This window comes from Manacus vitellinus, unplaced genomic scaffold, assembly GCF_001715985.3.
Source record: "Manacus vitellinus isolate BGI_N305 unplaced genomic scaffold, ASM171598v3 scaffold_6_pilon, whole genome shotgun sequence".
Classification (NCBI taxonomy): Eukaryota; Metazoa; Chordata; class Aves; order Passeriformes; family Pipridae; genus Manacus; species Manacus vitellinus.
Window position 1 is genome coordinate 26311459 of NW_021940750.1, and position 18326 is coordinate 26329784.

Consider the following 18326-nt stretch of genomic DNA (forward strand, 5'->3'; position numbering starts at 1 on the left):
TGTAGCATTTAAAATAATTTTATAAAGGAATAAATGAAGTGCAGCCTGAACTAAAATGTATTCTATCTTGTATTGTGGTGCTACAGGCAAACCCAAACCACAGGTTGTGTGGCTTTGTCCATAGTTTCACATGTCTCACCAGCTGGATGATCCCAATTACTTTAGTGCTGTTAGTGACAATTAAGTTTTTTCCTGAAAAACATCTGAAGCAGTTCTGGGTATTCAGTGGCTGCAGGTACCCTCTTTTCAGATCAAGATCAAATATCTGAGTTCTTAAGTCTCAAGAGTAGGGATGCTAAACAGTCTTTTCCATATTTCAGCATATTCTGTCTTATAAAATAAATTGATAACATAACTGTATCCTTAAATTGCTACCATATTTCATATGACTTCTCTAGGAGCTTGACTAAAGAGTCTTGGAATAGAAGCTACTATTTAAACAATCATGTTTTGCCTACTCTGCCTTCTCTTATGATGATTGCCTGGATTTGGGTCAAAAGCGAGTAATCAATTACAAAAACTTGTTTAGAAGTGAGCTGCTTAGAGATGCATTATGGACACATTTTCATTTTTAATACACTTACAGTTCTATTAATAAACAAAAAACAAGTTCCTTTTGAATTTTCAAATATTCTGGTATATTTTTCATAAATATTTGTATTAAAATGGTCATCTGTCAAAGTATACAAGTCCAAAATAGGTGCCTGATCAAGCAAAGATTTATCTTTTACTCACAGGATATGTACAGATGTAATGGTTGTTTGACTTAGTAGTTATATATACACACACGCATACCAAGCTGAAAGAAATTACTGAAGTCTGCCAACTGGAGGACAGTGGAGCATCCATTTGGCAGATGTTTATTTCCCGTGCTGCTCACCAAACCATAGTTGGCATACACTGAACCTCTACTGAACCCTAGGGAATGTAATTTCAAACAACAGAATAAGAAACTGGGCAACGTTCAGCAGGAGGCTATTTAGAGGGTATCCTGTGGGAGCCAGCACTACTTCAGAGAAGTAGTGGATGCATTTTTGTGGGCAAAACGCAGTCCTTGATTCCAGAATACTTGCAGCTAGCAGAACTCCATTTTGATGGGAATTTATATTTAAAAAAAAAATTAAAAGAAAGTACATAGTACCAACGTGCCAACAGAATTCCTGTATGAAAACAAATGGATCTAACTGTTAGCTTTGGAAGTAGCTTCTGAACTTTCTCCGTTTCTGCAGTCTTCTTTTAAATCTCTAATAGTAGATCCAGCTCTTCCATAGGTACCCTCACTCTCAATTCTTTTTCGGTCATTAGATCAAGTGTCTCTTGCACATCATCAGGGAAATATTCTACTGCATCCATATAGAGCACCTGAAAAGGCAACAAGAATGTTTGCTGTGCCGTCTTTCTATTACAGAGAGAAACATGGTATAAAAAGTAAGTAGACAGGTAACAACTCTGTAGCAAGAACATAAGAAATATATACTACTTTAAAATAATAGAAACAGAATTAGTACTTCTACAGTGACAGCCGAGTAGATGCTTAATCAACAGACTTCCAACTTTTACTAAATAACTTTATTTAAAAAGATAAAACAGAAGTCAAGAGGCACTGGAGCATTTGCAGCATATACAGACATTATTTGAGGAGTTGCAGGTGTTCCTCAATAATTTTCTATACTATTAACTACATACATTTTTATTTGCCTATATATTTCTTACCACACTCATGATAAAACACAGTCTGAAAGACTCAGTCACTTCTAGATCACACAGGACTCATTATTGCCGTGCCTCAATGCAATGCAACACTTTTGTGTCCTGAAACACAAACGGCACTGAGTACTAACCACATTTCCATTTCAGATGCATCTCTTATTTGCAGAAGATCTTAACAGTACTTCCTCAGCAATTTCTTCTTTTATTTGCATATAACTCACTACCACAGCTAATATAGTCTAACTTTTTTTCAAATACAGAACTTCATAAATTAGAATATGATAGGTTTACATGTTTTCTGTGCCTACCTTTGCCCAAGGACAGTTTTGAAGGGCTTTATAAAACAATCCTTTACTTTTTTCTTTTTTTCCTAGTGAAGCCTGTGCGAGAAAAAGAAATGTTCATAATTCAGTGCAGTAATAGCTGAAATAATGAAACAATTACCTCTGAGATAAAGAAATGACTGCTGAAAAGCTCAGAGTTCTGCTGCTGCTGGGGAATCTTTATTATTATATCTTGTGGTAGCTATTCAATTTGTCACGTTACATTGGTTACACTCTTCAGATGTCTTTAAGGAGTTTCAGAACTTTACTTGTATGACAAATAATAAAACAAGAACTCACAGAAAGAACCTCTGCTGAGTATTTCAGTTCAAGTCAGTACCTTTGCCTAGATAATAATGCAGGAGTGCAGATTATTAACCAACATTTATATCTGATATGCTACACATACACTGCACAAGAGCATCTTTGGTAAAGTGCAGGTGATAATCCATTGGTGTTATGCACTGAAGAGACCACACACGTGCATGTTCTTACTCAGCAGAAGCTTTGTAAGGTTGAACCTCCTTACATATAAAAATGTATATGACAAATTAGCATCTGTCTGGAAGGAGTTAAAACTTCTTCCTCAAAGTATCCATTTAACTATGGATAACAAGTACACAGCACACAGCTACAATGAAATTTAAAAGAGAAAGGCAGCAGAGGTCAGAGTGCTGAACAGTCTCCTTAGCTTCAGTCATCCCAGTTACAGATAGAAATAATTACACAATTTCTGTGAAGAAATCTTTTGAATTGAAAAACTTTGAAAAACACTTCACAAATGCAATTTTATGGTAAATCTAAAAAAGCACCAATTTCAAAGTACTGAAAACCCATTAAATATTTTGTGATCTTTGGAGAAGAGATCTTCCATTATGAATTTACCTTTTCTTTTGTTCTGACTACATCAGTACTGTTGCTAAAAATCAGCAACTTGTTCCTTGTCAAGTTTTAAAGTATAGAAATTATTTTTCATATTATTGATACATTGGTCGTAGAAACTTGTGCTGTTCTGGTGCAATCAGAATCACAAAATCTATTAGGTTGGAAAACACCTCTGAGACCACAGAGACCAAACTTTGAACGAACACCACCTTGTCCACCAGACCACGGCAGTAAGTGCCACATCCAGTCTCTCCTTTTACTGAACAGCAAAGAATTTCACTCACTCACAGGAAACCCAGGGCTGCAGCTCTGCAAAGAGCTTTCTGTAACACTCTGCCTTTGCATTCTTCACAGTCACTGAGGTTGGAAGGGAGCTCTGGAGACCATGTGCTCCAAGCCCTCTGCTCAAAGCAGGGTCAGCAAAAGCAGGCTCCTCAGAACCACATCTCTGTGGATAGAGACTACATAACCTCCAGACCACCTCTTCCAGTGTTTCACAACCCTCACAGTAAAAAACCTCTTTCTCATGTCTAAACAGAATTTGATATATTGATTCAGCTTGTGGCTTTTCCCTCTTGTCCTGTCACTGGGCAGCACTGAGAAGAGTCTGGCTGTCTTCACACCCTCTTATGAGGTATTTCTATACATTGACAGTATGTTCCAGGACCCTTCACTCCTCCAGGCTGAACAATCACAAGTGGACATTGTCTATCTGGACTTCAGTAAGGCCTTTCGATACTGTCTCCCATAAGATCCTCCTAAACAAGCAGCTGACGTAAGAGTTGGATGCACAGACAGCAAGACAGATGGAAAGCTGTCTCAAAGTCTGGGCCCAGAGGGTGGAGATCCATGGAACAAGTCTAGTTGGAGGCCAGTAACTAGCAGTACCCCTGGGGACAGTATTGGGTCCAATGTCATTGAACATGTTTGTTAATGACCTGGCTAATGGTGCAGACTACACCCTCAGCAAGCTTGCAGAGAGCATAGCTGATACACCCGAGGGTCATGCTGCCATCCAGAGAGAACATAATAGGATGGAGAAATCAGCTGACAGGAACCTCAAAGTTCTACAAGGAGAAGTGTAAATTCCTGCAACTGGGAAGGAACAACCCCATGCACCAATATATGCTGGGGCCTACTCAGCTGGAAAGCTCGGCAGAAGAGGAACTGGGGTCCTGGTGGACATTAACTTGAGCAGGAACCAGCAATGTGTCCTTGCTGGAAAGAAAGGCTAATGGCACCCTGGACTGCATCAGGCAAAGCACTGACAGCAGGCTGAGGGAGGTGATCCTGCCCCTCTATGCAGCACTGGTGAGGTCACACCTGACATCCTGCGTCCAGCTGCTGGCTTCCCTGTAAAAGACAGACATGCAGATACTGGAAGGAGTCCAGCAAAGGGCCACTAAGATGCCATGGGCATCTCTCTTAAGAGGGGAGGCAGAGAGAGTGGGGACTCTAGCCTAGAGAAGGCTTGGTGGGTGAACTTACACATATATATAAATGCCTGAAGGGAGGGTGCAAAGAAGAGGGAGCCGGACCCTTTTTAGTGGTGCCCAGTGACAGGATCAGAGGCAACAGACAAACCAAATCACAGGAGGCTCTGTCTGAACATCAGGAAACAGTGTTTTACTGTGAGTGTTACTGAGCACTAGCATGGGTTGCCTGGAGAGTTATGGAGTTTACAGGAGATATTCAAAACCTATCTAGACACTGTAGTAGACAACCAGCTCTAGGTGGTTGAACAAGATGACCTCCAGAGGTCCCTTTCAACTTCAACCATTCTGTGATTCTGTGAAGTTAAAAAAAAGCAGGATAGAGATTTGACTGAAATATCAAAGACCTTGTAATTTCCTTTCAGAACCACAAAGTAGGTCTAAAACATAAAGAAAAGTAATCTTTTCTGATTTTACTCACATAAAAAATAATAAAACATATATCCCTACAATTTACTTCCTCTTTTAAGTTTTTCTCCCCTGACAACTTACCTTTATTTTGTAAGATTGGGTGGAATCCATCTATTGACATTTTATGACATATTTTTATCTATGTAAGATGACAGACACAGTAACTTGCCTGCATCCATATTAAGACTACACTGTCAAAGCTACTACTCCTAATCCATGTGAATTACATTTTCCTTTATATTCCCAGCAATAAGAACCAATACAACTCACATATATCACCTTGCAAATCATAGAGGCATGGCAGCATTTAGTATTCATTCTTTTATATAGCATTGCAGCTGTGTTCATGAGAATTCCAAATATGGTAAAATAAACCAAAACTGATAAGTCTTCATCTTACCATAAAGTTCAAATACATTCTCCACAGCAATGGACAATGGGTACCATTTTCACTCTGAACTGCGTGTTCAAATAGAGCTACAATGCGATTTGTTAATCCAGTTTCAGGAATAGTACAATGTACTTCACCAACATCTGCCCTGAAACACAGACAAAAGAAGAAACAAGAGTCCTTTAAACCCAAGCTAAGGGACCACATCCAGGTAAGAGAGGGTAAAGAACAATGTACTGTCTCTGCAGCACTGTGTATAGCCAGGTTTTTGTAATTCACGCTACAAACTCTGCATGTTATTAACAATATTTTTAGCACTTGCTAATATAATCAACATATTTTTAAATAGGAAAAGTAGTTAAAAAAATATATATTTTTGTGAAAAATTCTTTTAGCATGGTCAAAAGTAATTTCTTTTTGAATACGATAACCCACTATCATATGACCTTAAAACATCTTCATTCAAGATAATTTTTTCATTCTAAGCTTGGCATAGCATCTCAAAACAAATTCAAGTCTGGGTCAGTAGATCTCCTGGTGCCCAGGCCAGTTTGTTCAAATTTACCCCATCATCCATGTAAGGCCATACACTGGTCTTCAATCCAGGCCAAAATTACAGCTCTGGATCTCAACCATGATCAAAATAATAACTTTTACCCAGAGATTCAAATTCCTTAAGTTCCAGGCACAACACAAAAGCAGGTATTTTTCACCAAAGCATTGATTTCCATCTACAGCTGATACAGAGTGGCTTGAGCTTGATGAAACAGCCTGGAGCACTCACGGCAATGTTCCTTCTGTCTGTGTGTGCTTGCTTAGCCTGCCAGCTTGTCCCAGTCACCATCAACACTTGGCTCCTAATCTGCCTCTTTTTTCAAGGGTCTTTGAGGTAATTTGTCCTCTCATTTTGCCCCGAGGCAAAATTATGAAATCTATTCTGCATGGAATCAGATATTTGAAGCCTTGTACCTAACACTGACTTCCGTATGTTCCTGTTTTACCTTTCACGTTCATTTCTTCATCTGAATTCCATGCACTTAAACAAGTAGAAATACAAGCCAGAATAGGAAACAGTCACATACAGCACAGACATTTTCTTAGTTTGTCACAACATCACAAAACATTAGTTTTATGCATGACTGACAGGCCATTTATCTCCCTGTTGCAGTAGTTCAGCTCTGCTCTTGCAGAATCCAATTTGTCCCTTACAAATATAACATACAGGAAAGGCTATGCTAGCAGTAAAAAATCTAGAAAGGAACTCAACATCAGTTTCCAGTAAAAATAATGAAAATCTATCATAGTGTCAATCTGTAATTAACAGTAAATTGAAATCCAATCCTCCTTTACAGATTTACAGATGCCTGTAGAATTCTTACTGCAATTTAGGATGACAGAGTGACAGCTCAGGAATGTCACTATCATGTATCAATGCCTGTTGCCCAACTGCGGCAACTGAAGCAGCGGATGTGCCCTCATTTCAAAGTATATTGATAATTATGCAATTTCACCAAGTGTGAATATTGTAAGCTTACAGCTATGTAAAACTTGCAGATAACACTTTACTAGAAATCTGTTGCTACGTGCAGACGCAAAGAACCAAGCTGCCCATGTTATTAGAGATATGTAGGTAGCAGTGGATAGGTAGCTCCAAGCAACAAGCAGACAACAGTTAAGAGACTAAGCTCTAAGAATGAACACATACCTTGTTCCCCACATTTCCTACCCTTTCCTCCTTTCTCAGGAACAAAAACAAAAATCACAGACCACTGCAAATTAAGAGAATTTCCAGCCTCTTCTACCTAGCAACAGCCCCATATGAAAACTAAACTCTCAAGGACTCACTATGGAAACAGATCTGCCACAATTGTATTCTGTGATCCAGAAATAAAGTAGAGCAGCCAGCTCAGACAGGAACTGCAGCATAGCTCTGTATTACACTCCTTATTGCTGTAGCATTATAATGCAGCAGTTTCTAAGCTCATAGTGTCTACCCTGGCCATCTACGCAGGCTTAGTTATTTAAAAATTCTTTAAAGGAATGTGTACCACTCTGATGCCAGTAGCAAGTAACCAAACAAAGCAACACAAAATCTGGTCCAGTAGAAAGGACATGAGGGTATCCCCTAGGGCTTTAATTCTATTAAAGATTCTGCTATTGACTCCCTGATCAGCCTTGAACAAAAAATCTTCCCTAGTTACAGCTTCATCTGCAAAATGAGAACTATGACAGCGTTTGCTCTCCTCTATTAAGTTATCAGACAGATTTAAAAAAGCATAATTGTAACGACCTGCAAGGTATTACCTCTGGACTTTCTCTGTGAGTTTTTTTCTCATCTGCTCTGCTTGGATTGCAAACAGCCATGGCTCTAAAGACTTAGTAGACCTTGTGACATTATCAAAAAATCTTCGTGCTTTGCTAGCACTGTGAGACTTTCTTTGGATGTGGATGTATGACCTCCAAAGAGACTGGTTGCTAGGATACCGTTTCAGAGCCTCCGTTAGTGCCTCTCGCAGAGGATTCAAAGGATAAACACTAATTTTCATGTGAAATCTCAGTAAATTTGTATGCAGTAGCATGACAGCTTCAAGAGCACTGGGAAAATTTTGAATGCCAAAATTCTCTCCAGTTTTTTCATATTTCTGTGGACCAGAAGCTTCAAGTTTTTCTGAAGCCTGTGTATATATTAGTACTGCAGCATCAATCCCAACAGTCAAATACTGGAACAGTGCATAACAACCAACCAAGTTAACTAGCTGATCAGTATCACTGACCTGATCCTGATCAGAAACTGGTATTTTACTTAAATAATCTTGCAGTGCATGCTCATATGTTTTACGAGCTTTCAAGACATTCACAGATAACACTTGTCCACTATAGGGCACATATGGTCCACTTTCAGTCAATTTGGTCAATATATGAACAGCACGTGACATAACAGCCCTTTCTATACTTTCTAGCAGTTCCACTTCCAGCTGAGCATAAAGCAGGCTGAGGCTGCAGAGGTGGGCACTCTTCAATCCTCCTGTCCCTGCTGTGCAAAGAGCTGTGTCAAACACCTTCCTGGCATCATCTGTGTTACCAAGCAGCCATTCTAGGTAGGCATAGAGTTTCCAGAGCGTAAGGTTGTTTCGGTTGTCAGGTGCTTTAAGGAAATTCTTGGCCAGCTTTTTACTTCTCCTCCCTTGTGCTTTTAGCTTCTTTTTCTTTTTTGCTTCGAGACATTGAATCACCTGCAGGGTAAATAAACAGAACAAATTTTGAGAGGGGTGGAAGAAGAAAAGAGAAAAAAATCCTCACAGCAATTTTTTACTTCAATACTGTGTTTTGTTTTCATATTGTTCCATATTTCACCACCAGCCAGATCTGTTGCTACTAAGTACTCTAAGTTGTCACAACTGTCTGTTGTCAGCTCCCTCCAATACAGTAAAATTACACACACTTATCATTCTTACTCCTGCTGCTGACATTAAGTAATACCAAATTTCACTCTTTTAAAAGGCCAACTATTCAAACACAGAGCTGCTAACTTGCAACGACTGAGAAAGGAAAAATAAATTATGCATCTTATGACTAGCACAACTAAACCCAAGTAGCTTTTCACAGCAGGAAACGTTCTGACAGACAAATCTGGAGGTCGAATGGGAAGATTAAAGGACAGGAGACCTTCTGGTCAGGTAGTGTTGAAGTAAGAGACAGGGATCTTATCCATAAGGAAACACAATACCAAACTTTCTTAAGCATTAGGAAGACAACCTGGATTCTCTGCCCTTCTGTGGGCATTTATTAGAACAGTTTTACTTGAATAAATCCATATTCATAGAATGTTACGGGTTGGAAAGGACCTTCAAGATCATCTAGTCCCAACCTTCCCTGCAGCAGGCAGGAACACCTTCCACTAGACCAGGTTGCTCAAGGCCTTATATAACCTGGCCTTGAACACTGCCAGGGTTGCAGCAAGCGATAAGTAAGATTGGAGTGTTCAATAAGACTCCAAATGTAACTTGTATAAGAAGTAGAAAGTTTCTTGATTAGGTGCTTGTATTATGGTATTGGGGAATTATGCACTTAGTAGAACAGTTTGGTAAAAGTACTTGGTTGACTCACTTTGCCCTGTAAAAAAACCACTTGCGACCACTCCTGCCCAGCATATAATGTATCATATAATAACATTTATCCAAAACTTTTTTAAAGTTTGCTGCATGTATGCCAGTGTGTAACACGTATTGAAGAAAAGGGTTTGTCAGTTTGCTTTTTTTTTTACCCCAGTGCAATCTTAACTAGCATTTCCTGATTTGAATACTTAGTCCTGCAAGACAATTTTCATCAATATTTATTTTAACTCAATATAAACATTAATACAGAATAAAGCCACAAATTACAAAAGCCATTATATGCAGACTCCTCATTACCTTATATATTTCATACTGTAACCAACAAATAGACAGATTAGATTTTTCCTTTCCTGTAAATATCTGGAATAGAACATGGAAAACATTCTGTATGAACTCCTCTCCTTCTTTACAGTGGCCTATCTGACGTCTCCCTCGTAGCATTGTGTCCATATGACCAATACTGTTGAATCCAGAGAGTGGAAAATCAACAGATGTCAGCGGTTTATCATCATAAAGCACACTGTCAAAGATGTTATTTTCATCCATGGCAATATAGAGACTGGAAGGAAAGAGTTTACTTGTACATGGAACTCCTAGGAATTGCAAAAATGAGTACAACAGTTGATGTTGAAGATTTGGATTTGAAAGACGGATTAAAGATGGTCCAAGATCATCAAATAACACCTAAAAAAATCCAAATTACAAAACTCCATTAATTCAGGTAATCAAATAAAAGCAGTAAATCTGTAACTTATGTAATTAAAGAACCTTTTCAAGTCAATACAATTTAGAATTACTATTAAGTGGTATGAGAATGTGATTCAAATTAAAAAGAGAGAAGTAAAACAACAATATGGTTTTCCAGTCAGACTGTTACTTTGCTATGAAGAGATTTCTTTGCCCTTGAGCATCAAAGACCTCCACAGAAAACTTACACAATGAAGGTCTGCAGATATTATTGGTTTAGGCCATTTAACACATTTTGATTTGAAAATCAATGTCTGACTATTTCCCAAGGGAAAAAAAAAATCCAACTATCTGACTTAAAGGCAACAAAACCTTTGTTTATTTAATGCCCATATCTTCTTAAACATAAGATTTCTGTGACATTTCCACAAACAGATGACAGGCATCAGTGAACAGCAAAGACAGACTATTTGCCTGCAGACTTTCCAAAGTTTACCATGAGCTTCCTATGGATTTGAGAAGTCTCAACATAAAACCTCAAGTAAATTTGGAATTTCAAAAAAAGAAAAGATCTTTCTTCCAAATGAAGAAAAGTAATACTCTTCTAACATATCCACTAGCAATGAATTCAAATTAAAGGATAATTAGTCTTATCATCTCCCCTTGTTTTATTATATCACACTGACCTGTCTTTCTGGATCTTCACAATCTTCTTCAGTTTCCTTTTTGGTTTTGTCTGGCCTCCAAGGTAACCAATGCCTTGCTTCACGGGAATATTCAATATCCAACCAAATATGCCACTTGGGGAGAGTTTTATCCTTTATTTCTAGATCCTCATCTATCTCTTCATCATCCTCATCATCTAAAATCAAACCAAGACACACACACACACAAAATTATTAAAGAAAAATTAATTCACCAAATCCAAAGGTCAGACACGACACACAATTTAACTACTTTAACAATGTAAACAAATACAGTGCTAATAAAACAGACACAAGACAGAGCTGAGAATTTCCACATTACAGTTCTGGGTTTTGACACCAACTGTAAGAGTGGGAAGTTTCCAAACTTTTAGAAGCTCTGAATCAGTGTCAGCACTCAAACTTTCTCATAGAGGAGAAAACACTGATGGGCTGTAGACTACTTTTATCAATAGCAATTTGCAAGCAACAGCCAAGAGTCAGTCATCTTTTTGTGCAATTTAGGCTCTTCATACCTAGGTATAAAATCTCATATATGCTCTATGAATACTTGTGTGCATAAAACATTTTGAGAAAAACACTGTATGAAAAAGTAATATTTCAAAATTAAACAGTGCAAAACAAGCTTGGACATATTGTTTTATAATATCTGGTATTTTCAATATTTTCATTAATGTGCAATTGAAACAACCCATGTAGTTAAACACACACACAAAATGAAGTGCTTAACCATATCCACTTTTATGATAATCTTTCTGGACTATTAAATAAAATTTTAATATTTTTCCTGTGACAGCAATATATTAATTCTGTGCAGAACCTGTAGGCTAAAGGAAAGCTTGTAGAGATTCTTCTGACACATTTTTTCTTTCTTGTTGTTGAGGAAAAAATAGCCCTCCAAATTTAATGGTTACCTGCACTAATTTTTTTTTTGTAAGAAAGTCAAGCCATTTCTACACCACCTCCACATTCTTGATCCTGACATTTGCCACTAAATAGGCAAAACACTCCCAATCCCAGTTCTTAAATGTGAGGTAAAACAAACAGGTGGTTGCAAGATTTTTACCTTCTATATATTTTTTGTGATCAGTAGCCTCTCCCTTAGCCAGCAACTCTATGAAAAACAACAGCATTTCCACGCTCTAACCAAAGTTTGATAAAACCTGGCAGTTCTAATGATCACACTTGATTGTAGATTGCACCTGAACTTTTGGAGTTGACATGTAAGGGGAAAAGCACTTGTATGTGCCAAGGAAATTCCATCTTAATCCAGGGACAAGGGAAGCGCATGATCATCTTTCAGTTCCTTTGTTTACTAAAAGCAGAGCCAAACTTGCTTCATTAGAGTTGCTGCAGTAGCAGGAACAGCGAAAGCAGAGACAGCTCATCTCTGGTCAGACACATTCCAGTCCCCTGCTTCCCCTCACAATTTATCTGATCGAGAACTAGTCCTTGGCATGAAGGGAAGCGCTGTAGACCAGAAAACAAAGTGAGACTAAGCAGCAGGGAGGCATTTTCTGCATCATTGCCCACCCAGAAGCACTCCAGGCAAGTGAAAATGGAATTCCTTCATTTTCTGCATCACAAAGAAAAAGGAAAGGTTTTCCTCCTACTTCTACTATATCTTTGCTTAAGAAACTGAAATCTGATTCTAGAAATAGAATCATTAATCTAGCTATCCTTGAGGCAACTATCATCTAATAATGTAAGCCCACCTCATCTACCAATATGATGAAAGGGTCTTAAAGGAAGTAGATTCCTTTCACTTTTAGTGGGTGCGAGTGTCCACTAACTACTCACACTTTTAGCCTTTTCAGCACAGAGTGGCAGATATGGCATCCTCTGCCTTAATTCTCATCCTAGGAAGGACAGCAATATTCCATAAACAATATTGTACAACATTCAACACATACTATTCCCTGTAAAGTGTGATAGACATTATCTTAATCTCCGTAAATACTTCTAAGAACTTCTACACAAAAACACGAGAAGAAACAGCTTATATTATTCTAATCAAAATGTTTAGGAGAACACACAGACATAAAAATACACATATTGACACACACATACCATCCTTAAGAGCAACCCATCCACCCTTTTCTTGTTGGTGCATCCATGCTTTCCAACCTCTTGCTCCTTTTTCTCCAATTCGTGGTTCTCCACTATCCCAAAAGGGTTCAAAGAATTCCACCTGTTGTTTCAGGCAGGGGCAGCCAAAACAAAACATAGAGAAAAATCATTTTTACTGCTGTACAAACACCACTTGAGTCAACTTAGGTTTTCCAGACCCTACAAGCACCTATCTGGGTGCAATTGCTGTACCTGAAGACTTTTTTAGATGCTGCTTAAGATTCAGCAGGGACAACTCAGTACTTCGGTTATGCCTGTGACACATAAGGACTGTCATCAGCTCTTCTCGTGAACATAAAGATTGTTTTTAAAGGTATTAGGCCTTAAAGATAGCAAAATACTTTTGCTATAATAGCCTAATGTCCTATATGGATCCTTCAAGGATAAAGATCCAAAGTCCCCAAGGTGTGGTTTTCAGATCCCAAACCTCCCCTCCCCCCTAACTTCCACGGGACTATGAAAATTTTGGCTAATGGAATGATAACTGAATCACATACCTATGGTCAAATCAAAATGTTACAGCTGAACATTAATATGACTGGACTAAGGACAAGAGGAAAAGGCCTTAGTAAGGCCTTTCATTTCTCAGATTTCAGGGTGGTCAATAAGGTCAGGGCACTTCCCAGTGAATCAGAAGTCCAGGGTTCTAGTCCTGACTGTCACTGCCTCTGTGCAATCGGTCATCTCTAGATTCATCAATTGTATATCTTTATATATCTGTATATATATATTTGTATATCTTTTGCTCTAATGACCATTTCTCTCTGATTACACGTTTCTGCTCAGTACTAACCCTTGGCCTGGACACTGAGATGTGACTGTTAATACAAATATTAACAATAAAATTTACTCTAAGAAAAATCAAGCATCAACACATCAGAAAAAGCATGGCTTACAGCAACTGCAAATTCTAATTCTGCTCCTCATGGATTTATTCTTTGCTGCAAGTGAGAAAGTGAACTGTGAAAACAGTGCAGAAACAAGTAATTCCAGACTGAGTCATAACGCTGCTGCAAGAGAGCAGAATGTGTGCCAGATTTACAGCTGATCATTCTCCTCTTTTCAAGAACTGCACTTTTCAACCAAAACACTGCCCTTGTAAATCCAAGGTTCCTTTTCATCCTGCTTTAAGATTTTTTAAATACTATAGATAATCTTGAAGTTTTTCAAATGACTGGAACTATAACTCTGTATATGTGTATCTGTGCAACTATATCAAATCCCACGTGATAGCTATGACTGAACTCTTAACTTATGGCTCTTTAAGGAGACATCACAATTATTTAACTTTTAAGATTGCTCCATTTGTGGGTAACAGCACTAACTGAGAGAACAGAAATGGAGTCTCAATTGTGGTTTCTGGGGAAGAAGGTGAGGTAATGGAAGCAAACTCAATTTTTGTTCTCTGTAGTAGCTCAGCTGTCTAAGTGGTGGCCCTCCCTATCACCCATTAAAAATGAAACAGTTCCTAACAGTTCAGTGGGATGATGCTACTGGCATCTAAATATTATCTTACTTATTATTATTGGGGTGCATGTCCAAAATTCTCCTGAGCAAATTAAGAGAAAAAGCATTTTACTACTTTAGCATTTAACACAATAAGTTGAACAGAATTACACGGGTTAAATAAAAGGCACTTGAAAGCACGAAGGTGTTCCTAATGGAGGCATCAAATTAATGAAAACACGTAACAGAGAACCTAAGAAATTTTTTCAAGAACCGTCTAGAAGAGAAAGAGATTTTAGGTCATATCAGATTTCTCCATCAACAGTAACAAAACAACAGCTTTTCTGGGGAAAAGAAGCAGGGCAAGTGCTAACTAGACAAAGACATTGGTCAGCTAGTTCTATTTTTTCCTACTTTTCCGATTTTTTTTCATCTTTAATTAGTAAAAAAGAAGTCATGAAATGACTGGTTATCACACTTGTATTATATACAGCAGAAGTAGCTGTTTGGCCTGCAGTTCCAGAGAACCCACAAGCATTTTTTCAAGGAAAGCATCACCTTGAAGAATCACTAAGTAAGTGGTTATCCAAAATATTTCCCTATGTCCTCAAAAATTCATCAACATGTTCCTGGTACTGCATTCTCTGTAATAGATTAAGACACACACCCATTTAAATGGAAATTGCTACCTGTCCCCTTGTTGGCAGATCTTTTACACTGTCAGGTTTAAAGAAGGTGAAGTCAATCAGAGCCTGAAATAAAGACACTGCTTTCTCAGAATGGCCAGCCTGTCTCAGAAAGTGGCACTGCTGAATAAATATAGCTGTAAAGTAAAGAAGATAAAATTTTAGTATTTCAAATTAATTTTGTTGCAAAATATTTTATTACAGTCCACATATACAAAATACATACATGAAGTGCTGTAGTGCATAATTGTTTTGGGATAGTATCAAAATCCAAAACATGGAGAGTAACTAGCACAAATGCCTGTCAAAACTGTCATAGTTGAGTTAACTCTAAGACTGCCCACTTCAAATGTACCAAAGAGATGACTTTTTATTCATGTTGGACATGCACTGTCCTTACTGATGAAAAAGACAGACAATGGTCCCAACTTCAGTGTATTCAACATCTGTCAGTGGGTCACAGCCCTCTTTGAAGATGCTGGGTGTTATCACAATGCACACAGTAGCTGATAACAACAAAAATCCTCTTTGCCTCAGTTTTGCATGAGATAGTTACACTGGTAATATTTTGGTAATATACCATTTTCATTCCAACTGTCACTCCCTTTTTCTTCACCTTTACATAAGACCTGAGTTAAGAGAAGTCCAGTCTTTTGGTCAAGGTGTTACTGCTTAAAAGTAGAGAAGAGCCCTATCCCTGGCTCTTCAACAAATTTTATTTGTAATCACTGCCATATCCCTACTGCATACTGAGCCTCAGTCCCAGCTCAAAAAAGGGAGCAAAGCCCCAGTTTTCCTAGTCATATATTTGCAATGAGAGTCTTAAATGAAACAGCTGGAAAATAACAGGTATTATAAACACCTCTATTAGCAGGCAGCTCAAGAACATTTCAGAGATACTTAATCACTCCAAATTACACTCCAGTAGTCTTAACAAAATAGAGGCTGTTCAAAAACCTAATTGCTTTAAATCATAATCTTAATTGGCTTGCAAAAAAACCACCAAAACCCGTAAATAAAGACTTAAATAAGTCACTGACAGCTTTGAAACTGGTTCTTCAAAAACTTTTTTCTTCACTAAATGCACAGGCTTTGGAGGGTTTTAAACAATCAAAATATTTATGTGTCCAGATACACACATGCAACAACATAGTTTAGAATCAACTGCTCCTAAAGATCATGCTATTTTTTAATAAGAAGTGGAAAAAGATTTACTCCTTTCACCTGTATTCAGATGTACATCAGATGTGTGTGCACATAAAAACTTGAATTCAGCTAGAATATACAAACCAGGCATTTAATCCAATCTTTTTCTGCAAAGCCAATGATTGTTTCCAATAACAAAGACTCAGATTTCTGAAAATATTTAGACAACTAAAACAATTATTAAGTGTATAACAGAATCTTCCAAAGTATTTTAACCAATTTAGGCACTGTGTTCAACTGACACAGAAAAAGTTGTCCTTTCCTAGTCTCAAAACTTCAAAGAGATTAACTTTGATTAAAAGAGTCTGAATGTAGAGAATATCTCACCAGGATTTGCTGCCAAACTGGTGCCAAAAATAAATTACAGTGTAAGATTTTCTGCATTATAAAAAAGAAGAAGATACTTAGAGAAATTCAAAGATCAGCATTTTCTTTGTGGTAAATAGAACAAATATGTACTTAATTCAGTCCATGATCCTAAGACACTTCTGCAGCTGAACTGACTTAAAAGATAAGGATGTTTCTTCCAACCAGTAGATATAATTTGAAAAACAGAATTCCTTTTACACAGCAAAATTTGAGAATGCTTTATCTTTATCTGATTAACAATTCCTACTAAATTTAAAGTATAAATTTTTATCTCAAAATTTATGTAAAAGCTGATCTATCATTTTAAATTCAGTTCTACCTTTCTTAAATTTCATGTTTTAAAAAAAAAACCACCCACCCATTTCCAAGTAGATAGTGCTGTGTATTGAATTGAACACTAGATGGCACAATGTGCTGCTATTTAAAATTAGAGATCTTATACTCTGTCCTTAGCAAAGGTCAAAGGTTGAAGATACAAGCCTACTATATATCTATACTACTACTCCTCATAATTAATTTGTGAAACAATCTGTCTTAACGAACAGCCTGCTAATCTTCCTTACTCTCAGTTAAAAATCAGCCCAAGAATTATATAGCTGAGTCATTAATAAAGAAATCTCAAATCAAGAAGTCTCCCACTGGAATTTTCTCTACTTCAATCATATGAATTCCAAAGGGGAAAAATAAAATACTTGACAGTGTTCATGAACAAATAACTCTAGGCTTAATACAGAACAACAGGAAGTTATTTGTGTTTCTGTTCCACTCCTAAAGTTGAGTTCATTTTCATTTTAACCTATCTATGGACACTGGCAGCAAAAAAGTACTTTGAAAAACATCAATATTAGCTAACTAGTTAAAGGAACTCAAAAAAAAAAAATCTCATAGCAGTTGACAAACAGTTTTTAATGAGACACATGTTCAAATGTGTGCAGGGAAACAAAATTAAAGAAAAACCTTCCTGTAACCAAAAATAGATTCTGAATAAAACATCTGTCCTCAGAATCATTTATCATGGTTAGTGTACAAAGTGACTGAAGTGTGGGAAATTAGAGACAGTGGAAGCAATTAGAAGCTATCAGGCTGTATAATATCCACCTGCCAGTACAGGATTTTTCCTTTGCAGCACTTTTTCCAGTGCTTGATCCAAGATGAATCAGTCAAAGACCACATGAGATCTGAACACCTGAAACTAATTTGTAAACCCACCATCAAAATCTCTAAGTCCAGAGTGGACATTGCAAAACAGACAGCATCATTGCTGAAACAGCAGTTACAGGACTCAGATAAAAACAGGAGGTCACACATTTAAAAAAATGGACTCTTTCATCATAGTCTCTTGTACATTGAAAAAAAATTTTAAAAGAAAAAAAAAGGCAAAAATATTCATGATGACATTAATATTTCACCCTCCTCAGTGTACTCATTGATTAATAATCACAATGACACTCTAAGGTAGAGAAGCAAAACTGCAACAGGAAAGGATAAGCCATTTAGCTCCAAATAAATTTAAAGACCATGCCAGAACTGAGCATGAACTCATTTCTTCCCTGGATCCACTCCAGCATCCTAACCATCTGACTAATTTTCCTTGCAGGGATAATTATATAATCAAGTGGTAGATATATGCATAGAACAAATACAAAAGACATGTTCACATGGTATTACAGTTTAGAATTCTCTATTTACAAACCGGGGTGCTCAAGAAAATTTCACATCAGACTTGTCATATTCCTCCTCTTTTCTGGATTAAAGTAATTAGCTGTAAAA

At 37.4% G+C, this 18326-nt stretch overlaps 1 protein-coding gene across 3 annotated transcripts in view; it reads right to left on the reverse strand.

Annotated features, from left to right (window-relative positions):
• Window positions 1-562: 562 nt before the first annotated feature.
• NRDE2 (NRDE-2, necessary for RNA interference, domain containing) overlaps window positions 563-18326 on the reverse strand; it is a 31735-nt gene continuing 13971 nt past the window's right edge. For 2 of the 3 annotated variants that reach the window (XM_018082809.2, XM_018082808.2), the window contains exons 7-14: window positions 14985-15118; window positions 12790-12910; window positions 10702-10877; window positions 9626-10012; window positions 7518-8446; window positions 5223-5361; window positions 2019-2090; window positions 563-1362 (exon numbers count right to left, since the gene is read on the reverse strand). In XM_018082809.2, the coding sequence (XP_017938298.1) occupies window positions 1237-1362; window positions 2019-2090; window positions 5223-5361; window positions 7518-8446; window positions 9626-10012; window positions 10702-10877; window positions 12790-12910; window positions 14985-15118 (2084 nt within the window). In that variant the 3' untranslated portion in view covers window positions 563-1236. Of the gene's footprint in view, window positions 1363-2018; window positions 2091-5222; window positions 5362-7517; window positions 8447-9625; window positions 10013-10701; window positions 10878-12789; window positions 12911-14984; window positions 15119-18326 lie in introns of those variants that run through there. The other variant, XM_029964227.1, reaches the window with a different exon arrangement.